This window comes from Dermacentor silvarum, chromosome 6 (assembly GCF_013339745.2).
Source record: "Dermacentor silvarum isolate Dsil-2018 chromosome 6, BIME_Dsil_1.4, whole genome shotgun sequence".
NCBI lineage: Eukaryota > Metazoa > Arthropoda > Arachnida > Ixodida > Ixodidae > Dermacentor > Dermacentor silvarum.
Genome location: NC_051159.1, coordinates 75,262,468 through 75,283,435, shown reverse-complemented (window position 1 = coordinate 75,283,435; position 20,968 = coordinate 75,262,468). Strand labels below are relative to the sequence as shown.

General features: G+C 48.5%; 1 protein-coding gene across 1 annotated transcript in view; it reads right to left on the bottom strand.

Annotated features, from left to right (window-relative positions):
• Positions 1–2,301: 2,301 nt before the first annotated feature.
• The window catches only part of LOC125946318 (uncharacterized), a 47,493-nt gene continuing 28,826 nt past the window's right edge, over positions 2,302–20,968 (bottom strand). The window contains exons 8-11 of the mRNA XM_049669050.1: positions 17,047–17,328; positions 6,578–6,714; positions 6,309–6,364; positions 2,302–2,414 (exon numbers count right to left, since the gene is read on the bottom strand). Coding sequence (XP_049525007.1) covers positions 2,302–2,414; positions 6,309–6,364; positions 6,578–6,714; positions 17,047–17,328 — 588 coding nt within the window. The remainder of the gene's footprint in view (positions 2,415–6,308; positions 6,365–6,577; positions 6,715–17,046; positions 17,329–20,968) is intronic.

Below are 20,968 nucleotides of genomic sequence, written 5' to 3'. Positions count from 1 at the left end.
GCCGAACCTAACCTGGAGCAGATAAAATTTTGCATTCAGGATGGTGTCGAAAAAAAAATACTGCGGTGGTAAATCTTAATGTATAGCTTTCGCCTTTTAGGATGACGTTAAAGATTAGCCTAGCACACTGCAGGGAAAGTTCTCAACTTTACTCACACAAGCGCGCCATTGGAGCTGGAAGAGGGTGTAATACATAAAAAAAGGAAAATAAAGGAAAGGGGAAGATGAAGTAAGAGAAAATTACAGCAGACTTGTGCGACCCATGCAGAATCGCAACGCAACGTTCAGCGAAGCTGTTTCTTTTAAACAGTTGCAATAAGAGTCAGTAGCCTGTAATTTAATCACATAATCTAAAACGTTGCCTGTACATGACTGTGCCGTTTGAGACCTTGCCCGCATATAACGCTTTCCAACGACTGTTCAGGAACTATTTACAAAAGCAGTAATTCATCAGCACGCAATATTCGTCCCTAGAACTTGCGCAACGTGCACCCGCATTGATCCAAAGCATTTTAATACACAATCTTGTTCAAAGACCATAATTACCCCCACTTATAACTTGGCTTACACATTACACATAACCTGTCTCTTAATTTTTTCAAATATAAACAAGGTGGTTTGTAAAGTTCACCGAGGCCATCGGGGAAACCAAGCACAACCTTCGTATCACTCAGGAAAACACCAGAACAACTAGGGTTCAATAATTATTTCATATGCTTCTATTTAAACCAGAAACATGAAAATTTTGTTATTCAGCAGACTTGCCATTTCCCCTATTTTTCCTTAATTTGAAATTGGTGTCGCACGCCGTTGTTTTATGACCCTGGGAATCCTGCAGATAACGGTAGCGCCACCCTCTGAAACGCTTGAATAAGTAATAGTATACAAAGGCTTTAAACAACTTACGCAGATTAAGCCATTTATCCTTCGTCACTGTGAGCATGCTTCCCATACTTCGAAGAAATATAAACGTCGTATATAGTTCACCGACAAGGCCGGGGAAAATCACCTACATGTCTGGTACAACGCATAAAATTTGTGTGAATAACAGCTTACCGTAATTATTTTTAAAGCACGAAATTAACCTCCAATTTTCCAACTTTTCGTACATGTCGCCCATAAAGTGGCTGCCATTTCCTGCAAATAGGATTTTCTTTTGGTGCTTTCAGGCAAGCAGAGAAACTTTTGAAGAGGTTCACATAAAGCCTCTAAACGGGCCGAGAACGAGAGCTCACGCATAATTGACACACGCACTTCAACATTTGGCTCCATGTTGAGCCTATTGTTCACCGCATTTTCTCAAGATATAAGTATAGGGAGTTAAGTAGCTTTTTTTTTAGAAAACCGTAAAAACTGACATCCAACGTTTTTTGAGTTGTTCCATAGTCGCATTAACAGCTTCGCTATGATGTTACGGGCTGATGCTTTAACTTGACGTTTAGCACACGAAAATTACAAGACAGCAGCGTCAAGATCGATAGAGCGTCAAATGCACGCGAAAGCCGCGCGGAAGCGGGAAGCTGAAACACCGCAAAGTTCAACGCACTGGTTTCAGTACAATGCATTTGTCTAATTTTGATATTGCCGAGTTTTTCATACTTTAAAAACGAATAGCTGTCTTTGACTGTTTCATCCATTTTCTTGGCTCGCGGTCGGTAGTCGGCTGTTGGTTGCCGGATTTGTCGGACAATTGGCTATTCATTTGACATTTCTAACACTTTCCGTAATTTGCTTGCAAAGGTCATTGAGATACCTAACCTGGCTACTCTCTTTCATGCTAACTATTAAAAAAATTATGCAGATCCAACGTACACCGTGGAACCTTTGCTAAGCGAAGCTTTCGTTATGCGCTTGATCAGATGCTACATATTTTCCCATTTCATTCCTGCGTCTTCGACGTGAAGGATATTGGCGCGCGCGCGCATGTAATACTCGCGCACCGGTGCTATGCTTTGTGACACTTGCGGCGATAATCTGAAAGGTTTTCGTTTACACGACAGAAGTATACGCGGGATTGGGGCATAATGGTTAAAGCATCGGTCGGCGGTGCTGGGCGACCGAGGTTGGACCCCACCATCGGGCACTTAATTACTTTTTTTTAAAGGTGTGAGCTATTTGGCATGACATCAGCCCCCAGCAGCCATTGTTAGAAAAGTCGAGGAGGGGTAATTTTTAGTATATAAAAAAAAAAGCTGATACAAAGAAGTCGTCGTAACTGGAAACTTGCCAATCTCGCTTGTTATGTTCTACACTATTTCAGAGTCTTTTTTTTTCTTTAAGAAATCTTGACGTTGACGGAACTCACAGGTGCCCAATCTCGTGGGCCAGGGTGTGAACGCTGGAGAACGTGCGGGGGATGTCTTCCACTATCGCCGCCTTATTAGAGCCGCAAACGCCTCCGAGTTTGGCTAGCCCTGCAAAGTGCGAAATATTGCCGATCTACTACGCTTCTTCAAGGCATAAATCCGAAGAATAAACGTACGTCGTAGATGCCTGAAACATTGTCATTAGTCGGCGTACCTAACAAGGGAACTAAATACGCGAAATACATCAGACAAAAATAATAATTTACTTTTACTACGCCACGAGCGAGAAGAATTAAGGGGCTCGATTTCTTGTCAGTCGCACGAAGAAAGGCACAAAGAATCCAGAGAAAGCACAGCGGAGACTAATTGTTATGTGTACATAAAATTTAGGTGTAATAAGGTGAAGGAAAATCAAAGTCGACTAAAGGATAACTTGCGACAGCTGGGAGCAGAGCCGAGATTCTCCGCATTATGCGCGAGGTGCTTTGCTAATTAAGCTACCGCCGGCCCGTCATCTACCCCACTTTCCTGGGTATTTGTGCATGCCTACAATGTTCGCCCGTGGTGGTGTGAGCCTGTGCCGTCCACGGCCGAGGTGGCGAATGCGGAACATCCTTTTTGATCATTGCATCAAGATTATCACATGTATTGCGATAACAAGTTGTGAGCTAGCTGTCGGGATATCCCTGTAACATCACGGTTCCCTGCTGGATGCCTCGGAAGCAAAAAGAAAGCTTAGGGCGAATGTATCGATTAATTTTACCAAACGAAAGAAACGGGACACAAAGAAGAGGAGCAGACACCGCAAACGCTGAACTACAACTAAATGTACTTTACAAAAAGGCTACTCGAGCCAGAAAATGCTTTACGTATTATGGCTCTTGCGCCGGTAGCCTCTTGTGCAGGAAGTTTTAGTTGTACACTGTAAACGGAAATAACTCTCAGGTGGGAGTATAATGCTTGTCCTCTAGCGACCCCCCGGTTGGGAGTTTATTATACTCCGAATGATCGGAGTATAATTTTTACTCCGAGCGGGCGGAATTTTTGCGTGGTGCCTTGGGAGTTTTCTTTTTTCTGTCATTTTTATTTTTTACTTCGAGCTGGACGGAGTTTTTTCGAGGTGGTGCACCGGGAGTATAAAAAAGACACGTCAATTTGCGTGGAGAATTTTTATGTAGAGGCTTCGGGTCAAATTCCGAAATATACACACAAGCATAAGCCAAATTCTGCGAAACAAGTGAACGAGACCAAACAGACCAAGCAATACATAACACAAACATTTGAGAAACACCCGACGAAGAGCTGTGAAAGCCATCCAACGCACACTCGACACACAAAAAGAAGCAACCCTGCCAGTATATATAGCCACGATAATGTGGGCCTCGACACGGCCTAGCGAGCAGCTGTAGTGTTTTCAGAGTTACGACTCACAGGCTCGCACATATGAGATCGGTCTCTCTGAAAACAACATGAAACATAAATCCACACGGAACTGTTAACTTAGAATATTGAAAAAACAACGTTCATGGCATAATTTTTCAAAATTAGAATGCCATTCCGTGAGCGCTGAAGCGACTTCGCACACTGCCGGCGTCCGCGGCCAAAAAGTAGTGCGTTAGTTACAGTACGCGTGCTTCATGACAAAATTAGCTTCATGCGAAAGAATTGTGGCTGGATAACAATTTATTACATGTGAGCATGACCCGTAGCAGCCTACGTAACACCGAAAATTGCGTAGTCATACATTTTTTTGACCGCACTACTTGCTCCGCGTCCAAGCAATGTCTCTCGGCTGTGAAACGAAGCCATATCGCTCATCTGGCAAACGAATCCTCACGCTCGGAGCCAGCAGGTATGCTCCTAAATCAGTATGTTGGATGGAGCTGATGTTAATGCAATATCCGAAGCAACGACGTGATCAAAACAGAACTGTGCGATAACAATTCAATTCACATCGCTCAGTAAGAAGCTTTATTCACAGTACGTACTTACGTCCTACCGTATTTCTTGGGCGAGGATATCCGTACACAGATTCATAAAAGAGTTGCTTGCACCACGGTCTAACTTACTGGCAGCACAGCACCGTGACGAACTCGGAATATGGCATTCATGTGCGGCTATCACGGACGTTGCCGCTCGAACCGTGACTGCTGTTGCCATTGCTACGCGGCACTTTACACCGGACGTTGTCAGAATATACTCAAAAGGACATAAAAGTGGTATTGAACTCACTGAGGAACACAAGTCAAGGTCACGCAACACGGAAGCACAGCCAGAAACACGAGCCGACATCACGAGTCAACTGGCAGCTTCGTGGTCACAACTAAGCCTTATTCCGCACTTGAAATCGTTGCTCTTGCATTCATCGTTGTCAGCAGAGTGATCACAGCTAACGCACATGAAGATGAGATGCAGTGAGCTTCAGACAGGCCTATAACACTTTCTGGAAGGAAGTATAGGAAAGAAAATCGGCGAAACGCTGGCACGGAACGACACTTCACAGATGTAAACAAACCGTCAGCCATGAGCACCGCCGACTCCGCCGAACGCGGCCGGTCGCTGGCGCGGCGCACAGCCTTATGGGAAGCACCACGTGACCAACCTGTTCTGGCAGGGGAGTTTTTTAAAACTCCCTGTGCGGAGTTCCCGGGGAGAACAAAATTTTGAAGGCGGAATAAAATCACGTCATGTCCGCCCTTATCCTCCCACAGGTTGTGAGCGGAGTGAAACGAGGGAATGCCGTTGTATTCCTCCCATACGTCGGAATAAATATTGAAGGGTGGGAGTATATAGGGCACATCACCTCCTTAAAATTCCCATGCGGGGGTATTTTCGTTTACAGTGTAGTGTGGCAATCGCGGTGTCTTCACCTCTTCTTTGTGTCACGCGTTTCTTTAGCGCTGGTAAAATGAATCAAGAATCTCGCCACCACCTCAGTTTATTAGCACTGCAGGTGCCTTCCTGCTTGTGCAGACCTATTTGCCCGCTTAGATGGGTAAATGTTGACAATAGTGAACAGTGGCATTCAATTGAAGACCAATCATTGAACATTATATCGGTAAACATGTTTTAATAAACAAGTTGTATGATCGAGGTTGCTAGGTAATATGAAGGGATGCATTGCAGTCATTGACTCAGGAATACTGAGTCTGTGTCATGTTATCTAAACAAGACAAAGAAGCATCAAGTCGGATACTATTTATTTCTTTATTTATTTATTTACTTATTTATTCATTTCAGAGCCTTCCGGCATTACGGACGTGAGTCAATTATAGACGTACTAACATGAAAAATGAAATAGAATGTTAGACGCGCATTCAAGAAACCCAAACCAGAAAGCTCGCCTTCGAGGATAGCGTCCGCCGCAAGCAGCGTCTCCCGGGAAAGATTACTGTTGCAAAAGGTGCAGTTGCCGTGAAACAGCAACTGTAGCATACGAAGCAGGAAGTGACTTAACTACGATTTCATGTGTAAAAGAAGAACTCGCCTAGCAACTGATTTCATTTGTGTCGTGATAGCACTACGGAAAGGTCACGCATAATTATGACTCCGGAAGAGCAGCGTGAACACGATGAGCGGCGACGGGAACAGCAACGTCAATATGCACAACGGCGTCGTGCTCAGGCTCGGAAGGACTCAGTTTAAGGCTACGTCACATTGATCCATCGGATCAGGTGATACGACGGGTTCGCTGGCCAACCACCTTAATAGCGTGGATTGGAGCCCAAGTTTTTCTAGTAATCAGCAGTCAATTTGTCATGACCTGGCATGTTCCCGTGGGTATAATTGCAAGACGTCGTGAGTTTGGCTCCTTGAGTTGAGTCGGCAGTTTAGCCGCCCGCCTGGCTTGCGCTATGTGCGCTTGACTGCGGCAATAATAATGCTATAGCCCTCTCATGGCAAAAACTATAATTCTGTTATTTTTCTCGCTATTTGGTTAAAATATGGCGCTGTCTGCATCTCGTCAACGGACGTGCGCCTGATGTTTCTTTGCTTACTTACCGAGAATTTCTGTGCTCACACTCCTCGGGTTTCCGTAAGTCTGGCCCATGTCTAGCCTGAAATAAAGCCAGAAAATCGTTGTGTTCATCAAATGTCTTAGTTTCAATAAAGCACCGGCAACGTCTACAGGTAATCTTCAGAAGTAATAACTTTTTCAATAATTTTTTACAACAGTGAATGCTTTTAGAGCTTGTAAAAACTCGTACAATGGGCTCCTTGTTTCTATGCGTGTTCGAATACTCGCTAGCAGTTCGTCGCTGTGTCCTTACCCCGTGAAAAGCACAACGACGTCGTCATCTTTAAAGAGACTTTGGTTTTGTACAAATAAATTGAGATTGTGCAGCGTACTTCTAAGCATAATAGAATGATCTTTTTCATATCGCTCGATGAATTTTTCTTGCTCCTTCTGCAAGAGAAATGAGAGACCCAGAGATATTTAATTCAATATGAAAAAAGGAAGATAACGACCAGTTTCAATGGAACAGGTCGCAAAGACAGTATGACAGTCCTTAATTACACATTTTATTTAAAAAATTGGTTATTGTACAGTGTGATTTATAGGATAACCCCATGTGTATTTTCCGTCTACCACCCGCTTCTTGGCAGAGCCCACACAGTTGGAGCATTTCATAGTTATGAACGCAACGACGGCACCGGCTCCTCGACTTTACTATTCATATCGCATCGAGAGATAGCATATATTCAATTTAAGGCTTCGTACATTCATTTCATAGAAACTAAAAGAAGTACGAAGCGACTTTTTACTCCGCTGAGAGCTGTATTTTTTATTGCTATTCCTTCTCTCTTGTTCAGTAACAAAGTCTGTGCATCATCTTATGAATTTTTTCATTCGTTTCACGTTCCAAGGCATTGAGCATTAGGATTAGCGACAGTTAATTATGAAAAAGAAATACACAAGCACAGCCTTTGTCACATAAGTACTGGGACTGAGCTTGCAAAAATTGGTCATTCAACTTAGAAGCTGATGACTCTATCTCTTAACAAAGTGATCTCCTCGGCTGTCTACTTACAGCTGCCACCATTTATGAAAGTTACTGAGGCTTTCACTGTACTTTCATTGAGGCTTATGGAGGTCACTCGGACACGCTTTCAGCCCATTTAGTCCATGGACACTCCGAGCACATTTCTGCCGTCGGCGTCGCCGTGAGGTTCCATATAAAGTCCAACGGCGATAAAATCGTCGCCACGTGCCGTACGCTATGTGTGCGAGTGAAAGCGTACGAGGGTGAGCCGGTAATCGCGGCTCAATGTAGCGCACGCGAGGGAGGAAGGCAGGCCGGAAGCGTGCGGTCTGCTTTCGCGCGCGAGGCACGGGGGAGAGGCGACAGGAGAGGGAGGGGAGGGGTGCGTTTGGCGTCGTCGGCTGCTGCTCACAGCGCGGCCGCGCGGGCGCCGTATCTTGAAAGCGATCTGCGATGTGGCCAAGTGCGCACAGGCGCGGGCCTCATCTTCAAAGCGATTGCGATGGGGACAAAGTGCATGCGCCGAGTGTCGGTAGCTTCGTATGCGCTGCGCTTTCGACGTTTAGTTCGCATTGAAGCGAGATGAGAGACCGCGCGAAGGTCAATTTGCCCACTGCTGCTGGCGCGCTTTCTCAATCTGGCGTTTTCAAAGTGAGTTTCTGCGGTCATCGAGCGAGAAGTGTTCATGTCTACCTGTGCGCACGTGACACCGTGCTTGTTTATTTAGTTAGTAAGTCAATGTTTACAACTTTATACGGCTCATTAAACTACTATCCTTGCTTCGTATAGCTCTCTACTAATTTGCTATCGCAATCGATGCTTCACCTTTCGGGCGAAGCTGCGACTTTTTTTATGCTGCCATATTATCATGACGCTTCCCTTTGCCCCTGCGCATGGCGCATCATAGTCTTAGTTGATTTTGTGCCATAAAGCCTTACATAACTAACCAAGCTTCCCTTTCAGCGGCAATTTCACACTGGGTAAACAAAAAGAAAGCACACGACGAGAGGTCGGATGAATATGAGTGATGTTGTGTAACAAGAGTGTGGTTTCCGGTCAGATATTCCTTAACTCCAACAGGGGAGACGGGGTGCGCGTTGTCGACCAGCAGTTTGGGCCGATCCCAAAGATAGTGCAATCTAAAAATGTGCGCCTATCCCGAAGGTAGCGAATTCTATGTGCCACTATGTATGTGCCGTTTAAAAATGTGAGCCGATGCCGAAGATAGTGGTCTAAAAATGTGAACCTCGCCTGAAGGCAGCGCAATCTACAAATGTTGGCCGTTTTCGTATAGGTATGTGCCACTGGTTATGTGCTCCAGGCGCCATTGGGTATGGGTCACTGGGCATGTGCCACTCTTCAATGGACCTATTTAACGCCAAATTGGGCATTTGACACAGGCTATGTCCAAATAGGTATTTACCCTTGGAGCCCCTGGGTATAATGACGCTGGGTACGTGCCACTGGGTATATGCAGCTCTTTAATGAATCTCTGGGACGCCAACTTGAGTCATTAAGTATCACAACAACAACAAACAACAACAACAAACAGTACCATGCGATGCACCTCGTATTAGTTCGCAATATGTCGCAAAAACATTACCCGTTCACTGCAGAACTGGGCCGGTATATCGTAAAGCTACTCTAATCTGTTTTATAGCGAAGCTGTTTATGGCTAGGTTCTGACCAAAAGTGCGGGCATCGACGGGGCAGGGTGTGTAGAAATTGAATCCACAGCTGCTTATGTATGTAGGTTCCTTAACATACGTGTCAAAACCAATGATGGATGACCATTACGTCACAATCGACCCACCAATCCACCAATTAGGGTGGATGAAGGAGGATTAAGGTGGATTAGGGTGCATAAGGGTGGATTGAGGTCGACTAAGGCGGATTAATGTGAATGAAGTAGGATTACGGTGGATTAAAAGGACTAGGGTGGATTAAGGTCGATAAGGTGGAATAAGATAGATTAGGGTGGATTAAGGCGGAGTAGGTTGGATTACGGTAAATTATGGTGTATTAAGGAGGATTAAGGCTGATTAAGGGGCCTTTGTCGTGATGCTTTAATTGCATATTTATAGTCAGACGCACACACACACACACACACACACACACACACATATATATATATATATATATATATATATATATATATATATATATATATATATATATTGTGGGCGTTTATTACGCACGTCTTCTTCATCCGTATATTATCATCATCATTCTACGTTGCTCGATCCTCATCTTCAGTTATGTGTGATCATCATCATCGGGTGTGTGCCTTTGCTGGTTCGCTCCCGAGTACTCGGGCCGAATAAACGTCGTGCCAACAGAGACGCCATAAGTGGTGGAGGTAGCTCCTTCGGTCGTCAGTCCTCTGCCCGCTCAGTCTACCCCTCTGGAGCTACGTTCAGGCCGCCGCTTGTGCCCACTGTCCGCTAGCATGTCTCAGGATGCACCACCCTCCACTTCTACTGCTACCGTTCTGGCACCACCAGCCACCCCATACACGTTAAGCGGCCACCAGCGTCGACCCCCATCTCTTCGCTGGTCCTCGTGGGGAAGATGTGGAGGACTGGCTGGATAGCTACGAGCGAGTAAGTTCCGCTAATCATTGGGACGACCCCTACAAGCTCCGCAACGTCTCCTTCTACCTGACGGGTGTGGCGAAGACATGGTTCTTCAACCACGAGATGAACTTTACTGACTGGGCTGCCTTTACTGACTGGGCTCCGCCAAGTATTTGGTACACCGGCCGTTCGTTCTACCATCGGAAAGAAAACCCTCGACACTCGCCAACAGCAGCCAGGCGACTCTTACACATCGTATATCGAGGATGTTCTTGCGCTTTGCCGCCATGTGAGTTCATCTATGTCAGAGTCAGACAAAGTGCGCCACGTTTTGAAAGGCATTAGATCAGTCGCGTTCAACGCCCTTGCCATCAAGAACCCCGCTACAATTACTGACATCGTCACAACGTGTCAGCGCCTGGACGAACTTGAGTCTGTTCGCCTTTAGCCGGACGTTGGCGACTATTCTTCTACGGCGGACCCACATCTGCGTGTCATGATACGAGCTATGATACGCGAAGAATTACAATCTATGGGCTTGTCGTCACCGTCGGTGTGCCCCAGTGCGCCTTCTAGCACGGCCTTGCGCGACATCATCAGGGATGAACTGGCGTCCTTGACCTGCTCCACGCGCGTGCAACCCTCCGTCTCTCGTCCCCTACCGACGTACGCGGAAGTTTCTGCCACGCCTCCAGGCAACGCCAACTCCACGGTGCCGCTACCCAAGTACGCGTTGGTTGCTGCCGCGCCTCCAGTAAACATCTCGTCGATGCCGCCCGAGCTTTTATCGGTCCATTTGACTGCACTGACTTCCGGAGCAACTAGCCCCATGTACTATCCGCCATGGCGTCCGTCACGTCCTACGTGCTATTACTGCGGCTATCGCGGCCATATTTCACGTTTCTTCCACAAGCGCCAGCAGGACGAGCGTCGGGGATACATCTCCGAACGCAACTTTTCCGGTGGAGTCTCTTCCCAACGCCGGCGTTTCTCTTCACCTCCGCTCCGCTCTACTTCTCCGCCCGCATCGACTGAAGACCGCAGCACTTACCGTTCAGCCAGACGCCGCTCCCCTTCGCCGTTCCGCCGCTCCACGTCACCACTACGGCCCGTCTCCCTCAACTCTAACATTCGTCCTGCGATGCAGTTTTTGGAGGACAAACTGCATACGACACCAGGACCGAAATTCCTCCAGCGCGCCCGTCCAATATGCTCTCAGTGTTTGTCCAAGGAGTGCCCGTCGATGCTTTGGTGGACACATGCGCGACAATTTCCGTTATTCACGCAGATCTATGTTCCCGTATCAGGAAAGTCACGACGCCATACGATGGACCGACGCTAGTTGCAGCCAAAGGGGACACTGTTCGACCTTCCGCTCTTTGTACTGCCCGCGTCGTGATTGATGATATTCGGCACCATATACAATTAGCTGTGCTGTCCCCGTGCGCTCATCAACGTATTTTAGGGTGGGATTTTCTGTCTTCTGCTTCCGCGGCTATTTGTTGTGGTCAACGTGTCGTGCATCTTACGGACACCGACTACTTACTTGGGGAAGACACGTACACGCCATTGCGCCTGATCGCTGCGGAAGATACTGAACTGCCTCCCGGCCGACAGCAAATTATTACCATTATCTCAACCAATATCGACCATGGTGACGTCTTAGTCTTGCCCTATTCCCGTTGTCTTCATAAAGGCATCGCTTTTGCACCAGGTGTAGTTCAATTTTACAATGGCTCGGCGCTTGTCACCGCCACGAACGCGACATCGGAGAAAATTCTCCTTCCACAAAACACCACAGTGGCTTGCGCGGCCGACCCAGGGCCTGTATGCGTCGTGCCCCTTGCAACTATGTCTTTCAAAGACCCTTCTACTTCTGCTACTGCTTCTCCATCCGCCCTTACTGCAGCCATCAGCAGTGACTTGCCACCTTCACAGATGCAGCAGCTGCTTGCTTTGTTTGACAAACACGCAAATTCTTTTGATGTCCATTCATAGACTCTGGGCCAAACCGCAGCTGCAGCGCATCGCATTCAGACAGACGACGCGTCCATAGTGCGCCGACGCCCGTACCGCGTGTCCCTAGCCGAGCGGAAAATCATAGAAGAAAATGTCACGGACATGCTACAACAGAAGGTCATCCGGCCCTCAGCTAGCCCTTGGTCATCTCCGGTTGTTTTGGTTCGAAAAAAAGACGGTTCCGTGCGCTTTTGCGTCGATTACCGGGTCCTCAATAAGATCACTCGAAAGGACGTATACCCTATGCCTCGCATTGACGACGCCCTTGATTCACTACAAGGTGCAGAATACTTTTCAAGCCTCGATCTGCGCTCCGGCTATTGGCAAATTCCAATGCACGAAGACGATAAAGAAAAAACAGCGTTTGCCACCACTGATGGACTTTAGGAATTCAACGTCATGCCTTTCGGGCTATGCAATGCACCTACGACTTTTGAACGCATGATTGACACCGTGCTGCGTGGCCTGAAATGGAAAACTTGCCTCTTCTACCTGGATGACATTGTCGTCTTTTCATCAACATTTCCTCAGCACCTGCAACGCTTAGATCAAGTTCTGACGTGCCTTGCCGACGCTGGTCTTCAGCTCAACACGAAGAAATGCCGTTTCGCCAGCAGATCTATTAAGGTACTGGGGCATGTCGTGAGCAAGGAAGGCATACGTCCTGATCCTGACAAGATTGCTGCGGTCCTTCGCTTCTCTCGCCCAGAAAGGCCTAAAGACTTGCGAAGCTTCCTTGGCCTCGCTTCTTATTTCCGTCGCTTTATACGGAACTTTGCCTCCATCGCTGCGCCGCTACACAAGCTACTTCCTTCCAGTGTACCCCTTCTCTGGTCTCATGAATGTGAAGCAGCCTTTGACATGCTGAAGGGCGCCCTCACGTCTGAACCTGTGCTTTCGCCATTTTGATGACACTGCACCGACTCTCTTGCACATAGACGCTAGCGGCCACGGCATCGGTGCCATTCTCCTGCAACGCGACAACTCTTCGCGCGAGAGAGTCGTTGCATACGCCAGCCTCGTACTCACCGATGCCGAGAACTATACGATAACTGAGCAGGAGTGCCTGGCTGTTGCTTGGTCCGTACAGAAGTTTCGTCCCTATTTGCACGGGCGTCAGTTTACAATTGTTACGGACCACCACGCATTATGCTGGCCCTCCACTCTCAAGAACTTAACTGGACGCCTGGGTCGCTGGGTTCTCCGCCTGCAAGAATATGACTTTGACATTATTCATAGGTCAGGCAAAAAACACCAAGACGCTGACGCTCTTTCTCGTTGCCCGCTTCCTGCGCACCCACTCGATACCTCGGCAACTGCGTCGCAAAGCAGCTCTTCGGATGTCACTTCTACGTCGGTTTCCTCCTAGCCTCAATAGACCGCCTTTCTCCGGACGACGATCAAACATTTGCATCTCGCCAACGGGCTGACCCATATTGTCGGCGTATGATAGAATCCCTCTCTGGCGCTTCTCGACCACCTAACGCGCGGCTTAGACGCCAACTCGCACAATTCAAGCTGGACAATGGCGTGCTGTATCGGCGCATTTACCACCTTGACGGTCAACGCTGGGTGCCCGTTCTACCGCGCTCTCTTCGAGCCCATGTCCTCGAAGCATTCCACGATGACATGACTGCTGGCCATCTCGGTTTCCACAAGACCTACGATCGCATTCGAAGCCGTTACTATTGGCCTGGCCTTTCTACTAGTCTGGGGAGATACGTCGGTTCCCGTTCTCCGTGTCAGCGTCGCCAACTCCCAACCTCTGCTCCTGCCGGCGAATTACTGCCTATTCCGTGTCCCACCGCACCATTTGAGGTTGTAGGCATCGACCTTTACGGGCCCCTTCCTGTTACTGCAACTGGCAATCGGTGGATAGTGACCGCCATCGACCACCTGACGCGCTACGCTGAGACAACATCAGTGATCACTGGCTCAGCTTCGGAGGTTGCCGACTTCGTCCTTCAAGCTATAATTCTGCGCCATGGTGCTCCTCGGGTACTGCTAAGCGACCGTGGAAAGGTCTTTCTTTCGCAACGTTTAAACGAAGTCCTGCGCGCCTCTGGTACCACCCACAAAACAGCGTCGAGTTACCATCCACAAACTAACGGCTTGACAGAGCGATTTCATCGCACGCTTGCCGACATGATCGCCGTATATATTCAGCCTCATCACAAGAATTGGGACAAGCTTCTACCATTCGTCACTTTCGCCTACAAAACGGCCGTTCAGCGTACCACCGGCTACTCGCTATTTTACCTAGTTTACGGACGGTCGCCTACTTCCCTTCTAGACGTTTCTTTCGTCGATTCTCCTGTCCACCCATCTGCATCGTCTAGCGAAGAATTCAGTTGCACGACTCGCCCAGTGCCGCCAGCGTGCTCGCGTAAACACAGCGGCCAGACAACAAGACCGGAAGATCATTTACGACGCCTTCCATCGCGTTGTGTCCTTCCGACCTGGTGACGAAATACTTCTATCGACGCCCCTTCGCACGCCTGGTTTGTGCGACAAGTTCCAGCCCCGATTCATCGGGCCCTACATAGTCCTGGAGCAGACATCGCCCGTCAATTATCGCGTGACTCCTGTTGTCACCGCAACTGACCGCCGTTGTCGCAGCACCGAGGTCGTTCATGTCTCCCGCATGAAACCCGTCACGCGGCGTTCTTCGTCACCTTGACCTGCCGCTTCCACGGGGGGGGGAGGGGGGAATTAGTGTGGGCGTTTATTACGCATGTCTTCTTCATCTGTATATTATCATCATCATTCTACGTTGCTCGATCCTCATCTTCAGTTCTGTGTGATCATCATCATCGGGTGTGTGCCTTTGCTGGTTCGCTCCCGAGTACTCGGGCCGAATCAACGTCGTGCCAACAGAGACGTCATAATATATATATATATATATATATATATATATATATATATATATATATATATTATGACGTCTCTGTTGGCACGACGTTGATATATATATATATATATATATATATATATAGAGAGAGAGAGAGAGAGAGAGAGAGAATTATACCATTTTAGAAGAACACCACAGCTTCGCTGGTCGTCCTTCTTCACAGAGTGGAAGGGCACTACGTTTTTTACGCATGCAATGCTTTTAGCTCCCTTTCTCGGCGACCTTCAAGTGACCTTGAGCCTGAATCCAGAGCCGTTATCTGGGCACTCAGAGAACATCTGGGCATCGTTGCGAGAACAAAACGTGATTATCTGGGCAACCAGCCAAAACATAACCATATGCGGTCTCTGGCCCCCAGCCCTTTCTACGGTACCGCACTACATACGCTAGTTTCTGCCCAAAAAGTTACAAAAAATATTGCTTCCGATTTCTTCCTAATGTTTGTTCACAATATCAGTCAAGCTGTAACTTCTAGTGCCCTGAAATTTTATTTCTCATTTCCAATAGCGTTGTTCAAAAGGAAGACACAGGACACCATACACTTGATTGTCATCTTTTGGTGCTGAGACAGGGTTGCCTGTGCTCTTTTCAACGCCAGCGGTCCGTGATTTCCGCGGCGCGGGTTTCGCGGTGCCTTGAGAGATGGCGCCACGCTGCGCGACCAAGGCGGCAGGGTCCGTCGCGCGACGAACACCTACGTAAGGCCGCACATTTGCAGCCGGCCACTTCGACGCGACAAGAAGAAAAAGTAGCGACAGACGCTGAGTGAGCTGCACTATCGGAAGAAGAAAAGCGGCCGAAGGCGGCGGCACCACAGGCAGCAAGAGACGCCATATGGTAGCCATTTCATGGTTACATCTACTCTCGATTACGGGAGAGCCAGCCATATTTAACACGATAGCCTTGAAAGCCCGTGTCGCAGAAAATCCGGCGTCGGCGTGGGCGCGGCCGCGTCGTTGGCGGAAATATTCACGCCGAACCACCCCGACCGCGCAGGCTCTCCGCGTGGCGCAAGGCGTTAGTGAACAAAATTGTATCTCTCAAAGTGAAATCCGTCAGAAAAATCGTAAAATACGACTTCACCACAACCTACAGACGTGATAGCACCAGATTGTAATTTGAATATACGAGAAAGAGGCCAAGAGGTCTGTGCTGGAGAGGTGGAAAATGCAAATGATAAACCGCTGGCTGAGAAAGAATATCGCGGAGCTTAATCGCAGCACAGAGGCACACTGTCTGGAGCTCAACAGACAACAGTGGAACGAAGCCTGCTCGGCAGCACACTGGCGAATGCGCACGGGGGGAAAATGAAACCTTCTTAGGCACCTGCTCGATGATAAACAGACCAAGGGCAATCAGAGGCTCGCCGTAGATAGACTAGTGCATAAGCAAAAAAGAGAGGGTCATTCCGATACGTCCCTTCTCCGATATCTGGCACGGAAGTATCTTCCGGTAGGGAAGGATGAACTACGGGAATGCCCTGAATACGTGGGGGAGGACGCCCCAAAGCTCGATGATCTTCGTTTTCGGAGGCAGATATCAGGGAGGTCCTCCACAATCTCAATGGCAGGTCGGCCCCTGGGCCGGATGGCATAACCAACCGGGTCTTGAGGAACCTAGACGACCGGTCCACTATCACCATTGCGAACGAAATAAACAAGGTATGGGAAGAAGGTAATGTTCTGGACTCGTGGAAGCAGGCGACGGTGGTACTGATTCCTAAGCCTGGAAAGCCCCTAAACCTGTACAACCTCCGGCCCATTTCGCTCACCTCGTGTTTAGCGAAGGTTGCCGAGCACGTGATATGCAACAGGATCTCAAAACACATAGAGCGCGAGGGGTTGTTCCCTTACAATATGGTAAGGTTTAGAGCATCCCTTTCCACGCGGGACAGTCATGCTACTGCTTAAGAGACAGGTTATTGACAACAGGAGAGATGTCAGGGGCATTCATGCACTAAACTTGTCCGAAGCCTTCGACACCGTGTCGCACGACTTCATCTTAAACAAGATTTCAGCATTGAACTTGGGAGGTAGATTTTTCGCGTTTGTGGAGTCCTTTCTGAGGGGCAGGACAGCGGTCGTCAAGGTGGGGCAGACCAAATCAGAACCATTCGCGCTAGGAAACAGAGGCACACCACAAGGGGCGGTGATCTCCCCCCTCCTATTTAACATTGCAATGCACGGGCTCTCGAAGCGGCTGCCCGCCGTACCACATGTGGGACACGCGCTGTACGCCGACGACATTACGATCTGGTGCCCGGGAGGCTCGGAGGCGGCCGTGGAACAGGCGCTCCAGGAGGCCTTGGACGTGACTGAGTCCTTCCTGGAGGGCACGGGTCTCCGACTCTCCCCGACCAAGTCAGAGCTCATGTTATACAGACCGGCAAGGCAGGGGAGGGGGTTCGGGGCCTCGTGCCCCTCGAGCAGATCCCAATAGATGTGTACACGCGGGACGGCCAGAAGATCGCCAGGGTGAATTCGATCAGAGTTCTCGATGCCGGGGGCTGTAATGCCAAAACCATTGCGCAGCTGACCGCCAAAAATATTCTCGGATTAATCACGAGAGTCTCCAATAAGAAGGGGGGGCCTAGGCGAGGACAACCTACTTAGGGCGCGTCACGCTTTTCTTATGAGCCACATCAACTATGTGGTCTCGGCCCTGCAGTGGACTAAGACTGAAAGGGACAAGCTTGATACATTGATGCGGAAAAGAATCAAGAAGGTACTGAGTATTCCGATCACGGCGAGCACGGACAGGCTAATGCAGCTCGGCGTTCATAACACTACCCTGGAACTAATAGAGGGGCAGCGAGCGGCGCAGATCACGAGGCTTTTGGGCTCCAGCGCGGGTAGGCGCCTCTTGGAGGCGGCGGGCTTCCAGCCGCGTTACAGCCACAGCGAGGCGGTTCAGCTGGACGAGAACTCCAGAGGGACCTACGTCGTCGGTCCCTTCCCTAGAAACGTTCACCCACAGCATAATGCGGGCAGGCGAGCAGCTCGTGCCAGGGCGATCTTAAAGAAAACGGTCGGCATGGGAAGCTTCATGGACGCAGCTCAATAGGGGTGCTCCGGTAAATTCATGGTCACGGCGGTCAGCGAGAAGGGCGAGCTCCTATCTGCGGCCTGGGTAGGTGCTGTCACGGCCGACGCGGCAGAGCAGGTGGCGGTTGCGCTGGCGATGCAGGATTCTAAAAGGCCGTATATTTACACTGACTCACGCGCGGCCGTCAGGGATTTCGCTACGGGAATGGTTGCGAGACAGGCGGAGGCGCTTTTGAAAAGCAAGTCCAGAACTAATTCTGACCCCGTGCATTACATTACGTGGTTCCCCGCTCACATGGGCCACAATGTGCTGCCGGGCCGCCCCAACCACAATGAGATTGCTCACCGCCGTGCGCGAGAATTCACGCGCCACGACGACGGTGGGGCTTCATTGGATCCGGAGGAGCTCGGCCACAGCGACCCCTTATTAACCTTCCATGAGATCGTCTCCCACTATAAAAAGGAACGCAGGCGCTTCCCGCCTCCACACCCAAATCTATGTAGATCTCAATCGATCACGCTTAGGATGCTTCAGATGAGGTCATATCCCTCGCGAGGTTTCCTAAGCAGGATTAACACAGAAATTGGCCCACAGTGTCCGGATTGTGGGGAGGAATTTAGCACTCTAGCTCATATGCTCTGGCAGTGTCCTGCGTTACGGGATACGCCACTCACCAGCGAACAGGACTGGGACGAGGCCATCTCTAGTATGGAACTCAAGCTCCAGTCCGCGGCCGTCCAGAGGGCCCGTGAAAGAGCGGAGAGGCTTGGCCTCGCGATTCCGACATGGGAGCACCCAGCGGCGATCCGGGGGCCCCAACGGGTCTCCGCCGGCTAGTCCCTCAGGACCTCAATATTATAAGTTCATTGTCTGTCTGTCTCTCACACCGAAACTCAAACACAAACCCCTTTTCCAGCATTTCTACAATTCATACAGCGCAGCGCCGCGGTATCTTCTGTGCAAAACCACCTTCCAAATGGCGCTCGCCTCCTCGGCAGCCAGGCGTGGAGGCGAAGTTGAACAAAAAAAGCTTAAGTTGCGGGAAGCGTGATAAACAGCCAGGGATATTTGAATGCTATCGCGTTCCACTCTTAAAGGCGAAACCTAAGCGCCCTCCAATTTGTTTATTCCAGATCCGCCATTAGCCCTTCGTGATAGGTCAGAATGGTTCGGGTACCTATATGGTCGGGTGCCACGTCCATTTGGGCAGAGCCCGTGCCATTTTGACCCATCACGGAGGGCAAATGGTCGATTTGGAATAGTTTTACGTTATACCGGCGCTGTTGTATAATTATGAAGAACAATTTTCTACCAAACTAAGGAAGCTTCGTATTACGTAGATCTCATCTGGAGTTGAGTCTCAACTCAGACAAGAACCTCAGGTTGTCATAATTAATACGGAGTCCGCCACTACAGCGTGCCTCATAATCAGATTGTGGTTTTGGGACGGAAAACACCAGAATTTAATTTTAAGCCGCGCGTAATGTGTCTGCTGAATCCAAAAATGTGGGCCGATCCTGGCGGCAGTGCAAAAAGGGCTCAAGCGCAATGGCACATACCCCTGTGAACTAGCTCAGCTCAGCTTGGCTAAGTCTAGCTAAACATGGTTGTGACTACTGAAGCTAGTCAGTCATCGATAGGCAATTGATAGGCAATCAATAGCTTATCGATAATCGATCAAAAATAAATAAATTCCGGCAAATACTGAGGATGATTTGGTATTGCTTGGCCTAGCCCAAAAAGTGGCCAAACCTTGCAATAGCCAATCGACAGCCAATCCATAGCTAATCGATAATCGATCAATAATAAATTAATTCAGGAAAATGCTATGGATGACTTGGTAGTACTTAGCCTAACCCAAATACGTGGGCAATACTTTGTGATAGCGAATCAATAGCCGATGAATAGCTAATCGATAATTGATCAATAATCAATAAATTCCGGGAAATGCTGGGTAGACTTGGTACTACTTAGCCTAGCCCAAAAGCCAGGACTAGCTAGGTGTCCATCAGCTCCGCTGTCTTTTTAGCATTGCGCCTCCAGTGCAAGCTACTGCTAACTTTTTTACGTTGATGGGCGGCCTACTCTGGGATTGTCATGCATCAAATTTCTGCCTTCCCGAAACATTTGGGGCGATTCAACGACACGGCTTCGCGATAATGCTTCGTCGTCATAAACTTGCTAAGACATGTTATATGTCCAACTAGGCTTTCCCTAGCCTCAAAGCAGAGCTTAATGTTAACTCTCGACTCTCAATTTGGGTCTAACGTCCGCTAAGGTGGGTCAAGAAGCCGGTTACTAAACAGTGTAAACACAGCTCTATCGCCTAATACGTTTACATGAAAACCCTTGCACGGTTATATCTAAACTGGGGATTTACAAAGAGACTCTAAAAACCCAATTTTATGAGTTTAATATGACAAGAAAATAAGAATGAGTGCTGAAATTTTCGCGAAAAAGGTAGAACTAACAGTTAATCTATACATCTCCCAGAGCTCGACACGAAGTCATCGATGAGTTCTGGCTGCATGTAGATACATGCAAAAATGCCTAATGTTGCCTATTATACTATCACTGACAGCTTGGTATACGTATATTTATTACTTTTATAACATTACTAGAACTTAATTTTCTTCAACTGGATCTGCTGGACGTGCCTGTTGATGTGGTAAATTAACGTCCAGGAATAAATGTGTTGTGAGAACGACAACGTACTAAGGGTGGTGGATGGATGGATGTAAAAACTTTATTTTGGTCCATTGCCACGCTTAAAAGTAGGTGTCGGCAGTAATGCGTGCCGGTCATGTGTTTTTGTGCGTCACTTACCGAAAGAATCGCAATTCCTGTGACCGAAAGCTGCATCTGTAATATATCATCTTGGAAAGTACGGAATTTTAAGTTCGCCTAGAGAAAGATAGAGATAATTAATTACAGGAAAGCCAGAGGTGTTGGCGTGAGTCATATGTATACTGGCGTGCCAGTATGCAAGATAAGCCTAAAACGAGCAATTGAACATTTAGAGCACTACAAACTATAACAAATGCCGTATGTGTGTGTTGAAGCAAGCCCTACTGCCCTCACCGCTGCGAATGGCTGCTGATAATATCGAACTTAACCGTAAAAGGT